The sequence below is a fragment of the Drosophila simulans genome, chromosome X (assembly GCF_016746395.2).
Source record: "Drosophila simulans strain w501 chromosome X, Prin_Dsim_3.1, whole genome shotgun sequence".
NCBI classification, from domain to species: Eukaryota; Metazoa; Arthropoda; class Insecta; order Diptera; family Drosophilidae; genus Drosophila; species Drosophila simulans.
In genome coordinates, this window is record NC_052525.2 from 10,306,091 (window position 1) to 10,325,433 (window position 19,343).

General features: G+C 44.1%; 4 protein-coding genes across 5 annotated transcripts; 2 read left to right on the forward strand and 2 right to left on the reverse strand.

Moving 5' to 3' along the window:
* Positions 1 to 1,223: 1,223 nt before the first annotated feature.
* On the reverse strand, positions 1,224 to 5,238 carry LOC6740066 (vacuole membrane protein 1). Of its 2 annotated transcripts, none has more exons than XM_016180832.3 (5): positions 5,097 to 5,238; positions 3,085 to 3,559; positions 2,748 to 3,029; positions 2,373 to 2,679; positions 1,224 to 2,162 (listed from the first exon to the last, which is right to left on the reverse strand). In XM_016180832.3, the coding sequence occupies exons 2-5, from the start codon at positions 3,534 to 3,536 to the stop codon at positions 1,656 to 1,658; spliced, it is 1,548 nt and encodes a 515-aa protein (XP_016038816.1). In that variant the 5' UTR covers positions 3,537 to 3,559; positions 5,097 to 5,238; the 3' UTR covers positions 1,224 to 1,655. The 2 variants fall into 2 exon arrangements, with proteins under 2 accessions (XP_016038816.1, XP_016038815.1); XM_016180831.2 differs by having other exon boundaries at positions 5,012 to 5,198.
* A 561-nt stretch (positions 5,239 to 5,799) lies between these two features.
* Positions 5,800 to 9,233, reverse strand: LOC6725619 (gamma-aminobutyric acid receptor-associated protein). The gene is made up of 3 exons (XM_002106590.2): positions 8,878 to 9,233; positions 6,535 to 6,732; positions 5,800 to 6,468 (listed from the first exon to the last, which is right to left on the reverse strand). The coding sequence occupies exons 1-3, from the start codon at positions 8,965 to 8,967 to the stop codon at positions 6,391 to 6,393; spliced, it is 366 nt and encodes a 121-aa protein (XP_002106626.1). The 5' UTR covers positions 8,968 to 9,233; the 3' UTR covers positions 5,800 to 6,390.
* A 222-nt stretch (positions 9,234 to 9,455) lies between these two features.
* On the forward strand, positions 9,456 to 12,413 carry LOC6725620 (BTB/POZ domain-containing protein 9). Its single transcript, XM_002106591.4, has 4 exons — positions 9,456 to 10,159; positions 10,214 to 10,852; positions 10,921 to 11,367; positions 11,430 to 12,413. Exons 1-4 carry the CDS (start codon positions 9,587 to 9,589, stop codon positions 11,922 to 11,924), a joined length of 2,154 nt encoding a protein of 717 aa, XP_002106627.1. The 5' UTR covers positions 9,456 to 9,586; the 3' UTR covers positions 11,925 to 12,413.
* An 877-nt stretch (positions 12,414 to 13,290) lies between these two features.
* On the forward strand, positions 13,291 to 19,331 carry LOC6725621. Its single transcript, XM_002106592.4, has 3 exons — positions 13,291 to 13,864; positions 18,522 to 18,689; positions 18,751 to 19,331. Exons 1-3 carry the CDS (start codon positions 13,697 to 13,699, stop codon positions 18,946 to 18,948), a joined length of 534 nt encoding a protein of 177 aa, XP_002106628.1. The 5' UTR covers positions 13,291 to 13,696; the 3' UTR covers positions 18,949 to 19,331.
* Positions 19,332 to 19,343: the final 12 nt, after the last annotated feature.

Here is a 19,343-nt window from a genome sequence, read left to right on the forward strand (position 1 = left end):
AGCTCGTGAATGTGATGCTGAAGCGGTGCGATGGCGGGAGAAAGGTGAAAGTTTTACGACCCAAAAACGGAGGCATTGCCTCGCGCCTTGCCTCGGAGAGGTGTATCAACTAATGTCAAAGGCGACAGGCCATTGCCGTGCCACTCACGTACATGTCCTGCGGCCCCCCTGCGTGTGTGTGGGGGGGGTCTGTCTGCCTTTCTGTGTATGTGTGTGTGTGTGTGGTCGAGTGGTGCCACGCCCACCCATGCAGCCAACTGGAATTCATGCAGCATTAGTTGCCATACTATCCCCAATGATGGTTGTCTGGTTGTCCACTGTTCGTGCAGGAGGAGCATCACCCCTTTTCTCTCACTGTGTGTCCATTTTAAATAAATGCTGACAGCTAAATGAAAATATTTAACGTACGTGCAAAGTCCTGGACGACTGCTGACATTTCGCACGCCTCGTCCTTTTCGTCCAGTCCCACTGCCAGTTTGTCCATCCAAACAAGAGTGTTGTGTTGTGTAGTGTAGTGTTGACACTGTGTGACGCGGGCTTTCGCCGTTTTCTTTTTTTTTTCTTTGCCCCTGGCAAGTTGTCATCGCTGTTTGCCTTCCTGCCAGTTGTTGTTGTTGTTGTTGGTTTTGTTAGCTGTAACTGTTGACAGGATTAGGCATTCGAAGCGCGTCCGCATCATCACCCCGCAGCACACACCTCATCCCACCGAACTCATCATCCGTGCCAGCAGCGGCAATTGTCCTTCGAGCCGGATACTGAGAGTGAGGAGTGCGAGGGGATGAGAGGATGGGGCAAACAATAGAACCGTAGCCATAGGCTAGCAGCTATTTGGCTTAATGAGTGCCAGCTTGATTCCGAGCTGTGGGCCAACTGTTGATAACGGATTTTCTGGGTATCTGGGTATCTGAGTATCTGCATGCCCGGCCAATTCCACGGATTTCGCTGTTAAACGAACTTCGAGCCCCTTTTCCCAGCACTTATCTTCACTTTTTGGGCCTTACTCCCACTTAAGTTAATTGATATTATCTTGGATTTTATCGCTGCTTGCTCAGCAGCACGTTTCTATTCAGCTGGAAAAAAGTAATACTTGTGACTATGGATGATTTTCCATATAAACTTTAGTGTCTGTAAGTTGGTTTTATATATAATTCATTTATGATCAGTGTACTTGATTTTTAACTTTGATTTTTCCCGCCAAAAGCATTGAATTTACATCAAGTTTGAATTTTTATATCCATATTCATTTATATTTCAGCACTTGTCTACATGTTTCCTTTTATAATTATTAAAATAATTATTTATTCTTGTTTTTCAGCGCTCTCTGCTTGCTCTGGCTGGTTTGTCTTTTGCACAATTTGCTTTTCATTAGTCGCGACTAGCTGCGTCTCCCTCACTTTCGTTACTTTAGTTAAACGCGGTACTCACACGGAAAATTGCTAAGGTATTGTTTGTTGTACATTCTAAAATAGGATGCTGCTACTCGCGTTATATATTCATTTATGTTTTTTTTTTCCTAGTCTAGTCTACATGGTAAATTCCTCATCTTCTTTTCTCTCGCATACATCATTTGACTAAGAGCGAAAGCCGCAATATACAAAATAATTTAAACCAAGGGGTGGGTGAAAAGATCAACAGAAGACTGATCCACTGATTTTCTAGTCCCGTAAAGCTTTCTGCTTGCCCGCCTTCTTGCTCGCCCCCGTCGACTGGCGAGTGGGCGTGGTCGCAGCCACTGGGCTCGCCGGCTTTTTGTGAAGCCTCTTGTGGTAGCTCTGGGCCAAGGAGTTAACGATGGACACCACAAAGTAGCACACCATGCCGATCACGAATGTCTCGAAGAAGCGCGACAACAAATTGCCCGAATCTGCAGCTCCGGCTGTCGCACCGTCAGCTCCTCGCTGCTGGCGATGCAGACGCTGCTTCTGGTTGTTCAGGAAGGACTTGAACGGCTCCTGCAGCTTGGGGCCAAGCACTGGCAGCGTGGCCAACAGATCGACAGCCCGCTCGATTAGCGTTTCGTTGAACGCGATGATCACGAAGATCTTCTGGATGTGCATCTTGATCACCGCCTTGCCGATCAGCGTGGCGCCGAAGAAAGTCCAGAATGGCACCAGAAAGTGACCGCAGGTGATACCTGCCAGGTCAAACAGGGGATTGGGAATCTGTGGGGGAATGAAATCAAATGTTATTAAGACCGTCGCATCAACAAACTAAACTAAAAACGAATTACTTTAAAGCAAAGCGCATTTGAAGCTTACTAAAAATAATATCTAGATGTACATTCGTTACTTTACAAGCGAAATCGAAAGTGTAATTCGTTTCTGTGACTTATAATCTAGTAAGCCCGCTGGTCAGCGATTTTCACCACTCACGCTTGCACAGGCCAGGATGCCAAAGAATCCGACGCGCTCCACCACGCGCTCCATTAACAGCTTGCCCTTGTCCATCATACTGAGGTTCTTTTGGTGACGCTTCGCGTTGAGGGCTTCGAACTCGGCCAGCTCCTCGGCGTCCTCTGGATCGTAGCCGGATAGCCTAGCCGCCTTGGCCATAAAGTACGGCGGCAGTTCGCCCAGCGCTGTGCCCGCTCCCCAGAGGAAGGCCTCCAGGCGCACCTTGGACATGATGGACCAGATATTCGGCACACGCTTGTCGTACGGCTCCTCGGGACAGATAATACTGTAGGAGTAAGCAAGAACAGGTAGTTAGTTATTAAGCAATGAGTAAGAGAATCTGGGTGTACTCACTCATCGGGATACGGTGGCTGCGGGAATCGCAGGGAATTGCACTCGTAGGCGGCCAGCGTGACACTGGCTATGTGCGGCCCCAGATAGAGCAGGAACGTGTGCAGTCCGGTGCCCAAGCCCACCGAGGAGAGCACGCCCAGCCCCAACCAGTAGACAAAGAACCAGGTGTTCCGGCGCACAAACTCGATGGCGAACTGATGGGGACCGTCTATCTTGTAAATTACGCTAAATACGATGCTTAATACTATCAGAGTGGCCAGCAGGACACGCTGTTGCACCAATCTGCAAGGAAAGCGTTGGTTAAATGGTTTGAACATGGGGCTTCTTTCCAGCCTACCTGGTGCTCCACGTGCGCAGCAAGGTGAACAGCTCGAGGCCGCAGTATTTGGTGGTCTGCAGGGGACGACGCCAGAGGACCAGCTGGCCGCGCTCCAAGCGCTCCCGCTCGCGCTGCTTGTCTTTTTGGTTCTTCTTCGCCTTGCCCCCAGCGGACAGCAAGGATGTGGCGGAGGAGCCGGTCTCCTGCATGCTGCTCCAGCTTATGCTGCTGCTGGTCTGCTTGACTTTGCTGCCAGGCGATTTTTGGCTATGGGGGTGGATGTTGGTGAGTGTCTGGATTGGCGCCTTCAGATTGCCGTTAGCCTGCCGCTTGTGGCTCTTGTTGTTGCTGCTACCGCTGATGCTGTTGCTATTGCCGTTTCCGCCGCTGACGCTGTTGTTGTGACGATTGCTCTGGGCCGCATGGCTACCGCTGCTGCTGGTGGCTTCCTTTTTCGAATGCTGAGACATTTAAGCGGTTGGCTTGTAAGCGGCTGTGTTTCGCACGGTGTTTGCAATGAAATTATAAAATTTAAGTGATGTAAATGACGGCGATTCGACAGCGTTGTAGGTGGAAATGAAACTGAAATTTCAAATTGACTGATAAGCTTCAACTGACGGATGGTGCAAAGTGTAGAAGCTACTACTTTTCTACTTTCCACCCTCAGGTTGCTTTGTCGGGCGTGCCACAACGGGTAATGACAATTTGGAGATCGCTTGGGTAGCCGGTTTTCACTGGCACTGATAAGGGGATAAGTCCCCAACTGATACCACTGATACCACGCAGAGCAACGATCTTCCAAGAGAAGTGTGTCACAATTTGGAAAAATGTGAAAACTATAGTTGTGATAAGAACTAGCAGATATTGCTGATAAACATATACACCGAAATATTCAAGAAGAAACTCATAATGATAATCTGAAATAATATAACATGAGAACTGGGTTTTTGACTGATTTACTTTCTTTAACAGGAAGTGTATAAAATCGTCGGCTGTTTCTATGATGTTTTTGTTCTCACTTTTATGCGGGTTAGTTGATAGTTTCCCTCAATTGAATTTGATTTGCGGCGAGAATGGCTTCAATTTTTCGGCAAGTGTGCCTGTGTGTGCGTGTGTTAGTGTGTGTGTGAGGCGGAAAAGTACAACAACAACAATAACAACAAAGGCACTCGGCTGACAGAACGACAGCGATTACAACAACAATTACGAGGGACGTAGCGTGAGATTATCATGCGATACTTGAGCACCAATAAAATGAATCCACATGCGCGTAAAAAAGAGAGACGGCGGACAGAAAGAGCGGGAGGGAGGTATGGTGGGAGGAAGGGAGGCGGCACAAGAAGCAGGCGACTTCAGAATCAGAAGCGCAAAACAGAAGCGAAAAACAGGGCCACAAAGCGAACAACAAAAACAAGCTGAGTGGACAATAACACGACTGCTGTCGTTGCTGTTGTAGTTATTGTTTCACTTTCTGGCACATTTGTTATTATGGCACTTTTTTTTGTTCTTTCGATTTGGTCTAGTCAGCGTGTTTAGCCATAATTCAATAAGCGCTAAGTTCACTTCTTTCGCTTTTCTCACTTAAACATTTGAATTCGTGTGTGGCAATCGTTGCAGCTGTTTTTCATAAGCTGGAGTTCAAAAACCCGGTGGGTGGTGGGTTGCTTTTCCGTTGCAACCACCCCCTGACAGCATCAACAGCAAGAACAACAAACCAGACGACAAAGCACAAAAATCAATCGCACCCACACAACAGTTATTTCGGGGTTCTCCTTTTTATTTAACTCTCAATTTTCACTTTGTTACTAATTTCCGTCGTCACGAGTTACAACAGCAACACCACCACCAACAACAACAAGAACAATCATATGCACAACAACAAAAACACGAATGGCACAGCAAAAACAAACAATTCGCAACAGCTATTAGATTTTCCTTTCTGCACCTTTCCGAGCTGTTTGGTAACGTGTCCGTTGTTTGTTTAATCCGGCTTTTCATCGGCCTATCCGCCCAGGTGGACTTTAGTTTACCTGCTTCTCTGACAGTTTGGCACGGTGTTTTTTACAAAACCTTTTCGGTGAAAAACTGCGAGGCCAACGAGCAGTGTTGCCAGATGGTGAAATGGGCTAAAAAATCCACGAAATTCAAACGTGCACCGCCGTGCGCCAAATGCGTCAAAAATACTAAATACATAAAAAATATCGCAATTTAATCGTATTGCCTGCACTTATTGTGTGGAGATGTCCCTTTCTAGCACATGCTTTCCTTATGGCTGACTTACGATATTGCTTTGCAGAACTTGATAGTGTGACCAGCAATGTTTCGATGGCAGTGCTGCCCATAAAAACGTTTGTGGGCGGCAATTTTGAATTGGCTAGCAAAGTGCCTTTGTTGCGATAAGATAAACAAACAATAAACAAAGTGAATTCTTTCAATTTAATTTGCACACTTAAACTTTTGCGTTGCGAAAGGTATCATATGTAGCACCTTTTACGTCTTCAATTTAAAATAAATAAATGTTTTTGTTACGAATAGCAAATAATAAAAAGCACCTACTCATTGCTAGAGCTATTTCATTTTTAAAAGATAAGGACTTATTGTTCGCTGAACAAAAGAAAACGCAGTATAAAATAACTTCTTCCTGTCACTTATCGCTGAATCATCTAATCGTGATATACGTGATTGCAAACTGAAAACGAAGAAGAATCCAAATAAACAAACACACTTTGCATGTGTATTTTTGTGTTTTTTTGTTTATTTAATAATAGATTAATTACCGTACACTTAACCGAGAGAGTCCTATTCGTAACCATACACACTAAATATGCACAGAATTTTGTTGTATCGTGAATAAAAAAAAAAAAAATAGTGAAATCATTGAAATATTAGCGAACAAAGATAAAGTACAAAGCATTCGCACGGATCAAGTACAGCAATGGAAATTAAATGGCCCAGAAAGGGTGTGAATAGATCTGTTTTTTGGGGGTAAAGTTGGTTGGTTGGTTGCTTGGTTAATGGGTAGGTCACAAAGCAGAGTTTAATTGAAATACTAACGCGTTTAGAAAATGTATATATATAAAATAATTTTCACATAACAATTCTTTTTGTAGTTTTCGGTTTTTGTGGATTTTTTTTTGTTGCCCTGCGTATCAGATCAATTTCAAGTTCTTTTCATGTGGCATTTCCTGCGGTTTTCCTCAATTCGTTTAGCTAACTCGCCGTCCATATTTTAAGCTTGCATGCTAAACACAAAATATATTTTATTTATATATAGATTTCTGTATAGGGGTGGCTCCTTTCCGATGCATTCCGACCGGAGCAAAGTTAGTTGACCCTGGCCATGCCGTAAACATTCTCATCGGAGTAGGCAATGTACAGGAAATAGTCCTCCTCGTGGTGTTCCTATAAAAATACATCGGGCGTATGGGATTCGATTGCACGACAAATAATGGGCATCGTAATAATTACCTGGTACAGGGAGCCCATGGTAGCCGATGTTGGTGGAATGACGTTGTTCACAAAGAAGAAGAGGGCATCCTCGGGACGCAGGTGGATGCGCTTGCGAATGAGGAAGTAGAACTGACCGACGGTCAGGTCGGAAGGCACCAGGTACTTCTTCTTGTCCAAATCACCGATGCGCGCCTTGGGAGCCTTCTCGACGATGACCTTTGGGTTTGAATATACAAGAAGAAGAAATACAGGAGGTGAGTTGATGTTGTGCATGTTAATGTGCGCACATTTCGCACCTGATTACGTGCCGAATAAGGCTCACATATTTGGCTACAAATGGCATTTGCACTGCTGGAAGCAAGTGTGCTCGAATACGTGCTACCTTGGATTATGATAATGCCGAAAACACAAGCTATAGTCTTATGAATTCTGGTGTTTGCTATCTAGTGTACAAAATGCCTTAATTTTAATTGAAAACTAATTTGTTTACGGACAACTATACCTGATCTTGGCCTGACTCACATTATATTAAGGCACGAAAATGAGTAATTTCGTAATTGCATTCGGTAATTTCGTAATGCATTTTGGAATTTCGTAAGTCGGAATGTGTAATTACACACACGTGTGTGTGTAATATATTCACATATTATTTTTAAACCAAATTCAGTGCATTTTTCGAGGGTATATGTTTTGTAATATAATTAAGATTTCTAGCACCTATTTACATTCGTGTTTCCCTGTATCAACGGTTTTTTCTTTTTCTGTTCATTATACACAACACATGACAGCATTTTAGCCAAATTGATCACCAAGTCGACCAAGTTGCTCATTGAAGTGAAGTTGCTTGATAATCTACTGCATTTCCTTGGCTCTGGAATAATTGCTAGCTAGCCTAGACTAGACTGGGCGATCCGTTCTAGCCAGGGGCTCATTAGTTAGCCTTAGCCAAATTATTGACAAACTGGTTTGTTCGATTTTTTTTTTTTTTGGAACAGGAAGCGGGTGCCAACATAGTGAATACGAAATGGGCAAAAACTGCTTATCGCGAATGCCACCCCTCTATACACTAGCGTTCTATCGAAATTCGTTGGCGTCATTGGCCGAACTCAAGGCACAAGTATGAGATGTGCTTAGTACGTACTAACTAAGTATATTCTATAGAATTGGGATATATATGGGATATGCTGGTGGTCCGAACGACCAGCTGGCCTTGCCCCTCGCTCAGCTGTTATGTGATTTGTGATTGCTGCACTTGCCAAAAACACACGAAAATAACACTGGCAATAATATTTCGGGGGTGCATATATAGCGTACATATATACATATTTGTACATATATACATACATATATGTATATATACATGCATATGTAGTCCAAATTAAAATCGAAAACAAGAACTGCACTTTTCGCTGCGATTGGGGCACCTTCAGCAGTTTTGTTTTGGTTTTTGTGAAAGGAGTTTTCGCTGATAACGTGGTGAAATGCATACACACATAGCAGAAAAACAACAAAGAAGAAGCAGAAGATGTTTTTGTTTTTTCAACCTTTCTGTTTTTTTTTTCTTTCTTTTTTTTGATTATTATTATTTTTGTTTTGTGTTCAGCAGCACATCTATGACTAATTCCAGTCGCACTTTGTGTATTTGCGAAAAACAAAACAAGCAGCGCTAGTATTGGTGTGTATATGTGAGTATTAGCGACTTTTTTTATGCGCAGTACTCGCTCGTTTTGCCAACAAACAAACGAAATTAAAATCGAAAACAACTGGTTGGTGCCCACACAGAAAAAAAAAAAACAGGGTGGTCAAAACTGGCTTGTAACTAAATGATGATGACAGATAGATATATGTTCTTTTCTTGCTGTGTAGCCAGAGCGTGGGAGAGGGGCAGGGAAGAGAGGAAGAGGTGGCACAGATGAAATCTAGCACTGAAAACAACAACATCTCAACAGCTGAGCAAGTGAAACGGCTGCTTTGTTCTCTCCTTTTTTTCCTTTTGTTTTTTCCTCTCTACATCTGTGTGCGCGTGTATGCGTGCGTATGTGTGTATGCAGGGGGCAGAATTTTCGTTTGAATTTCATTTGAGAGCTTGTCGCCAATGTTTTTTTTTCCCCACCACCAGTAATGCAAAATGCACTTTATGCAATACCCATAGCACGAATTTCCCCAGCCACCTGATGTGCAATAATATTGTAATAACAATCGAAATACCCAATATGCGCAGTATTGATTTTCTTCGGTGCAAACGCAAAAAAAAAAGAGAGCGAGAAAAAAAAACGACGCAAAACAAACGCATACACACACACACACAAGCACATAGCTTTATACATATATGAATTTATATATATTTTTTTGAGTACTTACGGGCACACGGTCTGGATATTTGCGACGGATCTTGTCGCCCTCGGCGCGACGCTTCTCGAAGGCGTGCTCCTCCTTGTATTGGAACTTCATGATTGCAATGAACAGGTAATTGGCTAAGAAACGCAGCTTCTGTCACTTCGTTTTGCTCTTGCGACTGTGCCGAATATCGATGCGTTGCTGAGCTTGTGTTTTTCTCTTCTCTATGTTTTCTCGTCCAAACGGTACGAAATACTTATGCAGAGTGACCGTGCGCAGCAGTTGGCAGAGTGCTTCGGTCTAAAATCGATGACTTGCTGGTTTTATCGATAAGCACTAGCGATGTGGTGACTGCACTCGCTAACTTCTGTGGCTAGACTGACCGTGTGTGACCAGTGAGCGCGCAGTGCTGCCAACCCTAGACGCGTTAATAGTGGTGGGCATATTACATAGACCCAATGTGGTTGGTGTATTCGCTAAATGTTATCGGGTGCAACCATGTGGTTCGTGTACTCGCTATCTGACGGCCGCCATTATGGTTGTTGTACGCGTTAACTGGTAGGCACACCTACGGTTACACTGCACATATAACAGTTTTTCGCCGCCGTAGAAGAATCTCGGTTGTGCCATCGATATTATCGATATCACGAACTTTCATCGATGGATTGACGCTGCTCACACACATAAATATATATCGCACGGAAGGAAAACAAACAAAAAAGAGAAAAGAAGGATGAGCAGCCAGGGACATCACAAGATGTCCGGCGGCGGCAAGAACGGCGCCATGAAGCAGGACTACACCGACGTGGTCGATCTGGGCGATCGCTTCTCCGCGGACATGGCGCGCCTCTGCATGAACGAACAGTACGCGGACATGGAGTTCATCGTCGAGGAGGAGCGCCTACCCGCCCACCGCGTCATACTCGCGGCACGCAGCGAATACTTCCGAGCGTTGCTGTACGGCGGCCTGGCGGAGAGCTCACAGCACCAAATACCGCTTGAGGTGCCGCTAGATGCGTTCAAGGTGCTGCTGCGCTACATTTACTCGGGCACACTGCTGCTGTCCACACTGGACGAGGATTCCATCATCGATGTGCTGGGCATGGCCAATCAGTATGGATTCCAGGATCTGAAGATGGCCATCTCGAATTATTTGCGCCAGTATCTGGCCTTGGACAATGTCTGCATGATTCTTGATGCGGCGCGCCTCTACAATCTGGATAAGCTCACCGAAGTGTGCCTAATGTTCATGGATCGCAATGCCGAAGAAGTGCTGTTGCACGACACCTTCGATACGCTCTCTAAGGTAGGTTTAAAACCAATTGGTAAAGTTGGCACTAAGAGTATGTAATGCTTGCAGGAATCGCTGGAGGAGGTACTACGACGTGACTGCTTCTTCGCCCCCGAGGTGCAGATCTTCTCGGCCGTGTGGAAGTGGATCCGCTTCAATAGCAACGTGGACTTCAAGTCCGTGGTCAGTTGTGTCCGCCTGCCGCTGATGACCCTCGAGCATCTTCTGCAGGTGGTGCGTCCCTCGGGCATCCTGGATCCCGACAAGATTCTCGATGCAATCAACGAGCGCAGCACTTCGACGGCGCTACCCTACAGGGCGGCGCTCTGGCCGGAGGAGAACGTGGCCGCAGAGACGTTTCTGTCGCGCTGCATCCAGGGAGAGTGTCGCGACGCGCTGCTGGATGGAGATGTAACCTCCTATGACATGGAGAACGGGTATACGCGTCACTGCATCACGGACTGCAAAGATGTGGGCATTGTGGTCGAATTGGGCACGTTCTGCATGATCAATCACATCCGCATGCTGCTCTGGGACAGAGACAGCCGGGCGTACTCCTACTACGTTGAGGTGTCCGGCGACCAGCAGCATTGGGAGCGCGTAGTCGACTACAGCGACTACCACTGCCGCTCCTGGCAGTACTTGTACTTCGCACCACGACCCGTCAAATTCATTCGACTGGTGGGCACCCACAACACTGTGAACCGGGTAAGTCAGCAGTGATCTCTTCGAGCTTTCCCCATTCTTTACCTTTTTCCCTTTCCATTAATATATAGGTATTCCATGTGGTGTGTCTGGAAGCCAAGCACACGGCCAAGGTGCAGCGTTTAGTTGGACATTTTGTGGCGCCCAAGACGAACGTGGCCACCGTCGAGATGAGCGCCATTGTGACGGAAGGCGTGAGTCGCACCCGCCACGCGCTAATCAACGGCGATTATCTGCAATACGACTGGGACTCGGGGTATACTTGCCACCAATTGCGCAGCGGCGAGATCGTCGTCCGATTGGGCCAACCCTACTATTTGGGTTCAATGAGGCTGTTGCTTTGGGACCTCGATGATCGCACCTACAGCTTCTACATCGAAATTTCGACGAACCGCAAGGATTGGGAGATGATCGTGGACCGCCGCAACGACAACATCCGCTCCTGGCAGAACTTCCTCTTCACTCCGCGTCCAGTGGTCTATATCCGCATTGTGGGCACACGCAACACAGCGAATGAGGTACGTAGCAGTGCAGCAGCCACAAAACATGTGCGTTAAGCTAATGCTCTCCTTGCTCTCAGATCTTCCACTGCGTCCACCTCGAATGTCCCACCCAGGACAAAAACTACTTAAAGAAGATAGCCGTCATGGAGGAGGAGCGCGAGAAGAAGGAGAAGGAGAAGAAGACGGCAAGGACTGACGATGACAATATTGCCTCGGGATCCTCGTTGCCGTCAGGCCACGCTGAAAGTCCCTCCACTTCCACCAGCAGCAGCCAAAGCGTTTTAAGGTCCATCCACTGGCCGCAACAGAAAGCGGGCGTTGTCCCACTCACTCCGCCAGCACTCTCCCCGTCCGACACGCCGGCACTTCCGGCTCCTCTGATCCCGGCACACTCGTCGTCCCATAACTATGGACAAAATCAGCCATGGAATTTAAGTGCAGACGCAAGCCCTCACACAAGTCCAAGTTCAAGAAACAACCCCAGTCCCAACCTAAGTCGAAGCAGAAGCCAGAGTGCGGAGTGGGAGCCAGTGCCGCCATTGGTGGAGCTGGACACCAGGGAGACGCTCTGAGCTGAGCGCCGCTTCGGCCGATGTTTTGTACTTGAAATACTCCTGTAATACTACTGTTATCTAGTCCTTCCCAGTGCCCCAATGCTTGCTGGTTCCAAAACCTGTGCATCGTCTATTGGTTTTGCGTTATTACCTTGATTCGTTATATACTTATATACTATATATATATATGTATATACACATATATATATATATATTTTATTTTATTGTGATCCAGAAAGAATTCCTTATGTTTGCAAGGCAGCAGAATTATTTATATAAGCAATATAACTTAATTCCATGCACACACATACACACCAGACAAACACACACACCACCCACACCACATCTGTAGTTTCCAAAGTTATGTCCTTATCCAAATCAATCCATTTGAACCGCAACTCGTAGTCTTTAGGCTCATCGAGCGGCCCAAAAATTAGGCTCTATTTATTAGGCAAATTTTGTCATAGTTTGTATTGCACGCAAATAAAAGCTAACCAAAAAAATAAACACACCGCTTATTGTTTCATTTCTTTTAAGTCACTCACACATTTGATCCACGAATTGCGCCGTCTGTGACCACTGTGCGCCGCACATGCCACCCACTGTTGCCCCAACATCCACAACACGCTCCACTGTTTTGAAATTCCAATCAGAACGTTAAACCAGTTGCGCCGCACAGTGGGCGTTGGGAAGACAGAGAGGGGCGCCGATCCAGTGGGCGAATCAGAAAGAGATGGCGAAATGCAGTGTGCTAGCCAAACGGGAATTTGTGGGTTCTTGAAGAAAACAAAAGAAATAAACAAATTTATCAATAAATTTATAAATTTAACGCATAAATCGTTTTTAATCGCAAGATAAATCGCATTGATAATCAGGCTTTTAATAATATAATAATAATATTAATAATAATATTTAATAATACATAATAGATTGAAAATATTACTCATACGCCGCGTTGTCTACATGATTTAATAATATATATTGCATATCTTGTACGGATGGTTTTAATAAAATGTACATGTTTTAATGAGAAATCTAGACAACTTTATTTATTTATAAGTTTTACATTTATTTTAGAGTGAATACAATCAATCAACAATGCGACCAATTTGCCCCACTGTGCCGTGTATAACAGTCAGCGGCGCAGGCGCAACAAACTAGTTTGCACCACGAGCAGCGGGAAGTGACACGGAAAAGGGGTGGGGGGGGATGTTATTTGGGGCGTTGCAGGGGCGTCGTCGAAGGGCGCGCGCAACTAACTAGCCAACTGACTAACTAACTAACTGCGAGAGCGAGTGCGAGTGCAAGTCCGAGTGGGAGTGGGAGAGCGAGCGTGAGTGCGCGAGTGTGGAGCGGAGCGGTTAACCGTTAGCCTGCAGCGGCGGCAAGTTCAGCTCGCAGTTGAGTTCAGTCGACCAGCGGCCGCCGTGGACAAAGCAACGTAACGCCAGCAGTCGCAGCGCAGCGCACGGATATATAGCTACAGCTAACTAGCAGATACTAAACTACACACACATCACCACATAGCCACCACACGCGGCATATATCTCTATACATATTTGAGAATCGCGTTCATATACATCAGATATAGATATATAGATCGATAGATATAGAGCGAACATATAGAAAGCGGTGCTTATTTTTCTCATCTTATTTTATTGTGACAAAAACCGCGACAAGTGTTTAAAAATAGTTGTTGTGCGCCCAGCTAATACAGTAAACTTGCCCGCCAAACTGAAACTGAAACTGAAACTGAAACTAAGCCAAGCTAAACTATAAACAGCAACAATATGGTCGAGACCGTTGTCAATATCGAGCGCACAACAACAACAACGACGAACGGACCGCCAGGTGGGGCGAACCCGGCCGTTGGCGGCGATGGCGGCTTCTGGAGCGCCATTCGGCTCAACATCGACTATTTCCGCACCATACCGGGCATCATAAAAATTGTGGAGTTTGTGAGTACTAGCTGAGATATATCAATATATATATATCCATTATCCATTATCAAACGAATTAAGCTTCAAAATCGAATAGTTAATATTCCAACATATAATATTTCGAAACAATTAAATACAATCCAGTTAAGTAGAAGTCTTTTGAAAACTGGAACTTGGCCAAATTTCCAAACATATCACATGTTTCTAAACTTTTAGATTTCAAATCATAATTGTCATAAATGTCGATTTAAATAGAACTTAGGAATGGGATTATGTTGAAAATGTACCATAGTGTACATAAATTACATCGCATTTAATGTTCAAAAGTGGAAGTTCCGGACTTTGGCTGTTATCGTATTTCCTCGAAACCGATAGAGCCTTCAAAACATAAAGTTTTAGAGGGAAATATTGAAAAATATGTTGGTTAATTGTTGGATAGCCAGTTGTTTTATATCAAAGTTCGAATTCCCCATAGAACTCTTATCGTCATAAATTGAACGGTTTTATCTAGAGTTTGCCTTGCGCGCCACCATTCTTTATCGAGATATCTTGAGACTTAGGAAACCCTAGAGACTCGATGTGTACTCAATTACACAAATATGTACATATGTACATAAATATGTTCATATGTCAGGATCTCATTAGACTTAGGGCGGATAAGATAGGGGTAGACAAGTTGTAGGAACTGCAAGCATGTGAGCTCCATGGCCATGTGGTCAACGCATAGCCCGCCATTCCCCAGCAGAAATCCACTTTGCTTGTGGCCTGGCATTCAAAGCTGTGATCTATCTTTTTCCCACAGCCGAAGCAAAATGAAGTTAAAGTGTGGGCGATGCAATCGGTATGCGACGCCGCCAACACAAGATACTCGCAATTACATGAGTGGGCAACTGGGGTAACCCAACTACCGCTCGAATGGATCTCACCTGGAAAGTTTTCAGGCCAAACTTCTCAACGCTTGGTGCTCACAAGGTCACAAGGTCGCAAGGGATAACGACAAGTGCTCGGGACCCACATGAAAAATGCATTATTAAGCGCTCGTCAGTTGTCACGGGAAAATCAATAGCGGATAAATAGCGGGGAGTGCGGGGCGCTACGATGGATATGATTACCGTCGGTCGCCATAAGCTGTCGTTTATTAACTTATATATATTGATTTTCTGCTCTGACAACCGGCGATTATCAAGGAGACTAAGCCAGTTTAGCTGACGGAGTAATTCGCGGATAGTCTGTTAGGATTTTCTTCAAACTCACACTGATCTGGCGAAAAGGAAATGGCCATTTACTTTTCTTTTTTACTTTACTTTTTTTGGGATATTTTTGTGGCAACTAATCTTATCGGTGGTCCCCTCAAGCGATAGTCTGCTGATAGTCTCGGCGCAGTGTGAAATATGTAAAAGTGCTCCACTTGAGCGTTGCCACAAACAAACAGGGCCATAATTGCAGCTGCTCGGTTCCCGAATGCCAATTGATGGGTATTAAGCACGTTGAATAAATAATTCAAATTGGTCTAAATGGCGGAAACTTGACCACATTCATGGCTATCTATTTTAAGGCATTATAATTGTTTCTTGAGCTTAACTATATTGTATTCGATAACTTAACATCGATTGTGACTCATTTCGATCAATTCTGCGAATATATTGAGTGCTATAGCTAATCGCTCGTTACTCATACGCCCCGTTATCCGAAAAAAAACTGTGCGATAATGTGGCGACCACCTGTTTGCCAGCGAAGAGGAGCAGAGCAGCGCCATTTTCGGTAGCCATGCTCCTGCTGATAAGCCAATCGATTCCTGACACCTGACCGCCGATCGCCATTACTCATACTCATCATACTCATCCGCCCTGTGGTCCCAAATCAAACCAACAACGAAATATAACGCCTCTAGGACTTTCGTATCTTATCGTTGGCAATTAGCATTTTGGACCCAGTATTGCCTCAATTTACTTACCACACATATTGACGCGATGCCCCCCGAGCATATATGCATTCCATGGCCAAGTGTGCTCTATATATATACGTACACATCGGAATATGTTCGAGTATATGCAAATTCGGAAAGAGAACGATTTATTATTAAGTTTTGTTGGTCGCGGTCCCTGCCGTTCGAGAATTTTGTGTTTTTTTTTTATTTTATAATAGCCTAATTACGTAAGACATGTATTTTGGAAGCTGCCGACGGCATTCTTATTGTTTGGCATTGTTTAGCATTGTCGTGGATTTAAAATTTTAATAGGAATGTTCTCGCCAAAAGCGGAAATTATGACACAAATTCAAGACATTTTTTAACCACAACAAATGCGGGGGAGGCGAAGAGATCCGGGGAATTCGAGCCGAGAGTCACTTTAGACAGATGCTGTCGTTTGTTGGCGGTTTGCTGGGAATGCGATCGATCGTTGTGGCATCATGTATAGTGCGTGCCATAAACGCAGGCAGTTTGGCTTGCAGTTTATGAATTAATATACATTTTATATTGCTACTATTTACGGGCGTACTTTTTCTGACACCACACATCTTATGCCTTGGATCAGTTTCAGTTAGTGTCCTGCCTTACAGCTGTGAAACGCACTGTACTAAGTGCACATGGCTATGCAAATACGTGTGTTTGCAAATTGTTGTGTGCTTGGATACATTTTAGGTAATTGACGCTGACTTAGTGTGCGGCGCTCTGGAAAGTGAGCTCATCTTTGAAGCTCCGTCTTGGCCCTGTTAACAGATTGTTAGCCAACAAAGGGAAGGGGCATACACAAGTACATATACCTATACTATTGGATCTATAGATATGATTTTAATAACCCCATCGCACGTACGTTTATCTGCCAGTTGGCCACTGAACTGCGCTTATCTATCTTCAAAACAATCATAGCTATCTTTATTGTTCATCCTATGCACAGCACATAATACTCGATGAGATATTATTTAAGGTCAACAGACAAGTTATACAATTCAAGGGCATTGACCCTTCTATTGGATAATCAACTATTAACTTCGAACTATATTTATTGGAAATTTTCCACTACAGTTCGACTATTTGTTAAACATTGAGAAGATATTGCCTTTCTTCTTCGATGAAAGAACTTTATTTATAAAGAGGTGGAAGAGTTTGTAGTTCCACGTCCACATGGATCTTGTTGTTTATGCGCAACCACTAGAATTTCTGTGGCTTCCATTGAACTCCAGACGAGGCAGACGCGGCCAGGAACCGTAGACCGTATAATCGGAGGCCAAGAACTAGATCCATTTCAGTGGCGTTTCGCGTCATTGAATTTCGCTGGATAAGTAAATAATTATGTTGCTGCCCCGGTCGATATACCTAGATGCACCCAACTCTCTACGCAGTTTTTCATGCTCCACAAGGCAATTTGATCGTTTTATATATATGAACATAGGAACTGTCAACACATACAAATGTGTATATATATATGATCTTGTCGTTATATATACATATGTATGCGCAGAAGTAAAAATAAAAATAAAAAGCCAGCCATAAATAATGTTTAGAAAAGATAAAATTCGTATAATTCCCAGACGATTTTCTCTCTCTGGCTCTTTTATTTTTGAAAAGTGACGCACAACATTTGTGGATCACAGGAGCGAGGCTAAAAAAATAAAAAAGAAAATAAGGCAAATTAAGAATACGAACACCATTTGGAAAATGCATGAATCCAAGATCCAAGATCAACCAATCTCAACAAATCGCTGATAGTTCAATCAACCTATGATATGCTGCTGCTGACAGTTAATTGTTTACCAGATAGCAAATAAGAAAACAAAAAAAAAAACAAGATGTTGCTATCAACAGGTCGCTTTTGGCCTGGGCTACAACTTTCAGCTTTCACTTTTCGTGTACCTTTTGTTTTAGCCAAAAACACAATGCCGCTCAAGTCGACGGACTGCGCACACCTGTTTGATTTCGTATTTTGTCGCTGTGTCGCCAAAAGCTTATTGCCATTTAATTGCCTAAAACAACCACGTCGCCGGTGAATGTGTGTCATCATCGGCACCTGTCATCCAGCTTTATGATCTTAGGGTTCCCAACTAGCGAACTAACGAAATCGCCCTGCGAATTAGCTTGAAACGCGATAAGGTTCTCGAAAGTGACTTACAGATAGTTCAGTTTACATATATTAGCAAGTTATTACCAATATACATTGAGTCATTCATAGATACGGGATACTGTTAACGCAGTTTGTTTGAAGTATGACATAAACTTAAGTTAAGTTAAGTAAAATGGAGTATGTTACTACAAGCACAGTTCCAAATAATCCGAGGTACATATGTATCTTTGTAGATATGTATCTATGTATCTATGCATTGGCACTCTTTGAATTCACCGCTTAATTAGCTGGAGAACAAGCCGCGATTCTGAGCACAGCCTTTCATTTTCTTGGCGTGCATTCAATTGAAGGTGACATCATGACATGCTCACTCCAGACTCGAAATCACGACCTTGAAGAGGCGCCTCTCAATTGGGTGACTATACATATATCACAACTAATAATATAAGTTGCATAGACATCTGAAATATGCATTCAACTTTACCCTAAATAGACATTGAATTAAACTTACGATTTAAGGCGACAGATGGCGCTTGAATCTTAAAACTATTCGCATGATTGCTTCCATTGCGACCTTGTACTTACACATTTAGCCATCATTTTGTACTCACCAGGTGCTGGGCATCATCTGCATGGCCCTGGCAGCTCCTCCACTGGCCTCGGCCACCTCGTTCTTCATGTTCGTGATCGTCATCTCGTTCATCATCAACATTCTGCTGATCGCCGCCTATTTCCTGGGCATTCGCGAGGCTCTCAACGTGGCCGTCAACTGGATATTCTCGGTGAGTGGCAAAAATGGCAATTAACTGCTCCGGATCATCATCGCTTTGTTTCGCCCAACAGGAGCTGATCACCACCGCTGTGCTGACGCTGCTGTACTTCATCGGATTCATTGTCCAGCTGGCCAGATGGTCGGATGCCACGGGCATGGGTTCCGGCTCGAATACCGCCGCCGGTGTCTTTGGACTCTTCAATTTCCTGGCCTATGCGGCGGGCACGTACTTCCTGTTCCTGGCCCACAGGTCCGGGGCCACCCACTAAGTGCAGCCAACTCAGTGACTGGATCTTAGTCTAGAGTTATTTCTAATTGTTAACAGAATAAGTGCAGATCGAGTACTTGTAATTTTGCCTCTTTTTTTTTTGTGTATCGCCAACGTATTTTTGTTTTTTGTTGTTAATTTATGCGAGAACGACGTATACAGCAAATCGAAAATGGAAAGCGACATGGCTTTCTGTTCTTAATGTTATTTTATTTAAATGGCTAACTAACGTTTAAGTCTTAAATCCACCCGCACAAGACCATATCTACGACAAAAGAGTAGGGTGGGCAGCCCATATAATACATTAACTTTTATCATTTCATGACTTATATATAATGATTTTGTATTTTTTTCGAGACGAAATAATATACGTAAATGAATTAATTTTTTGTGTCT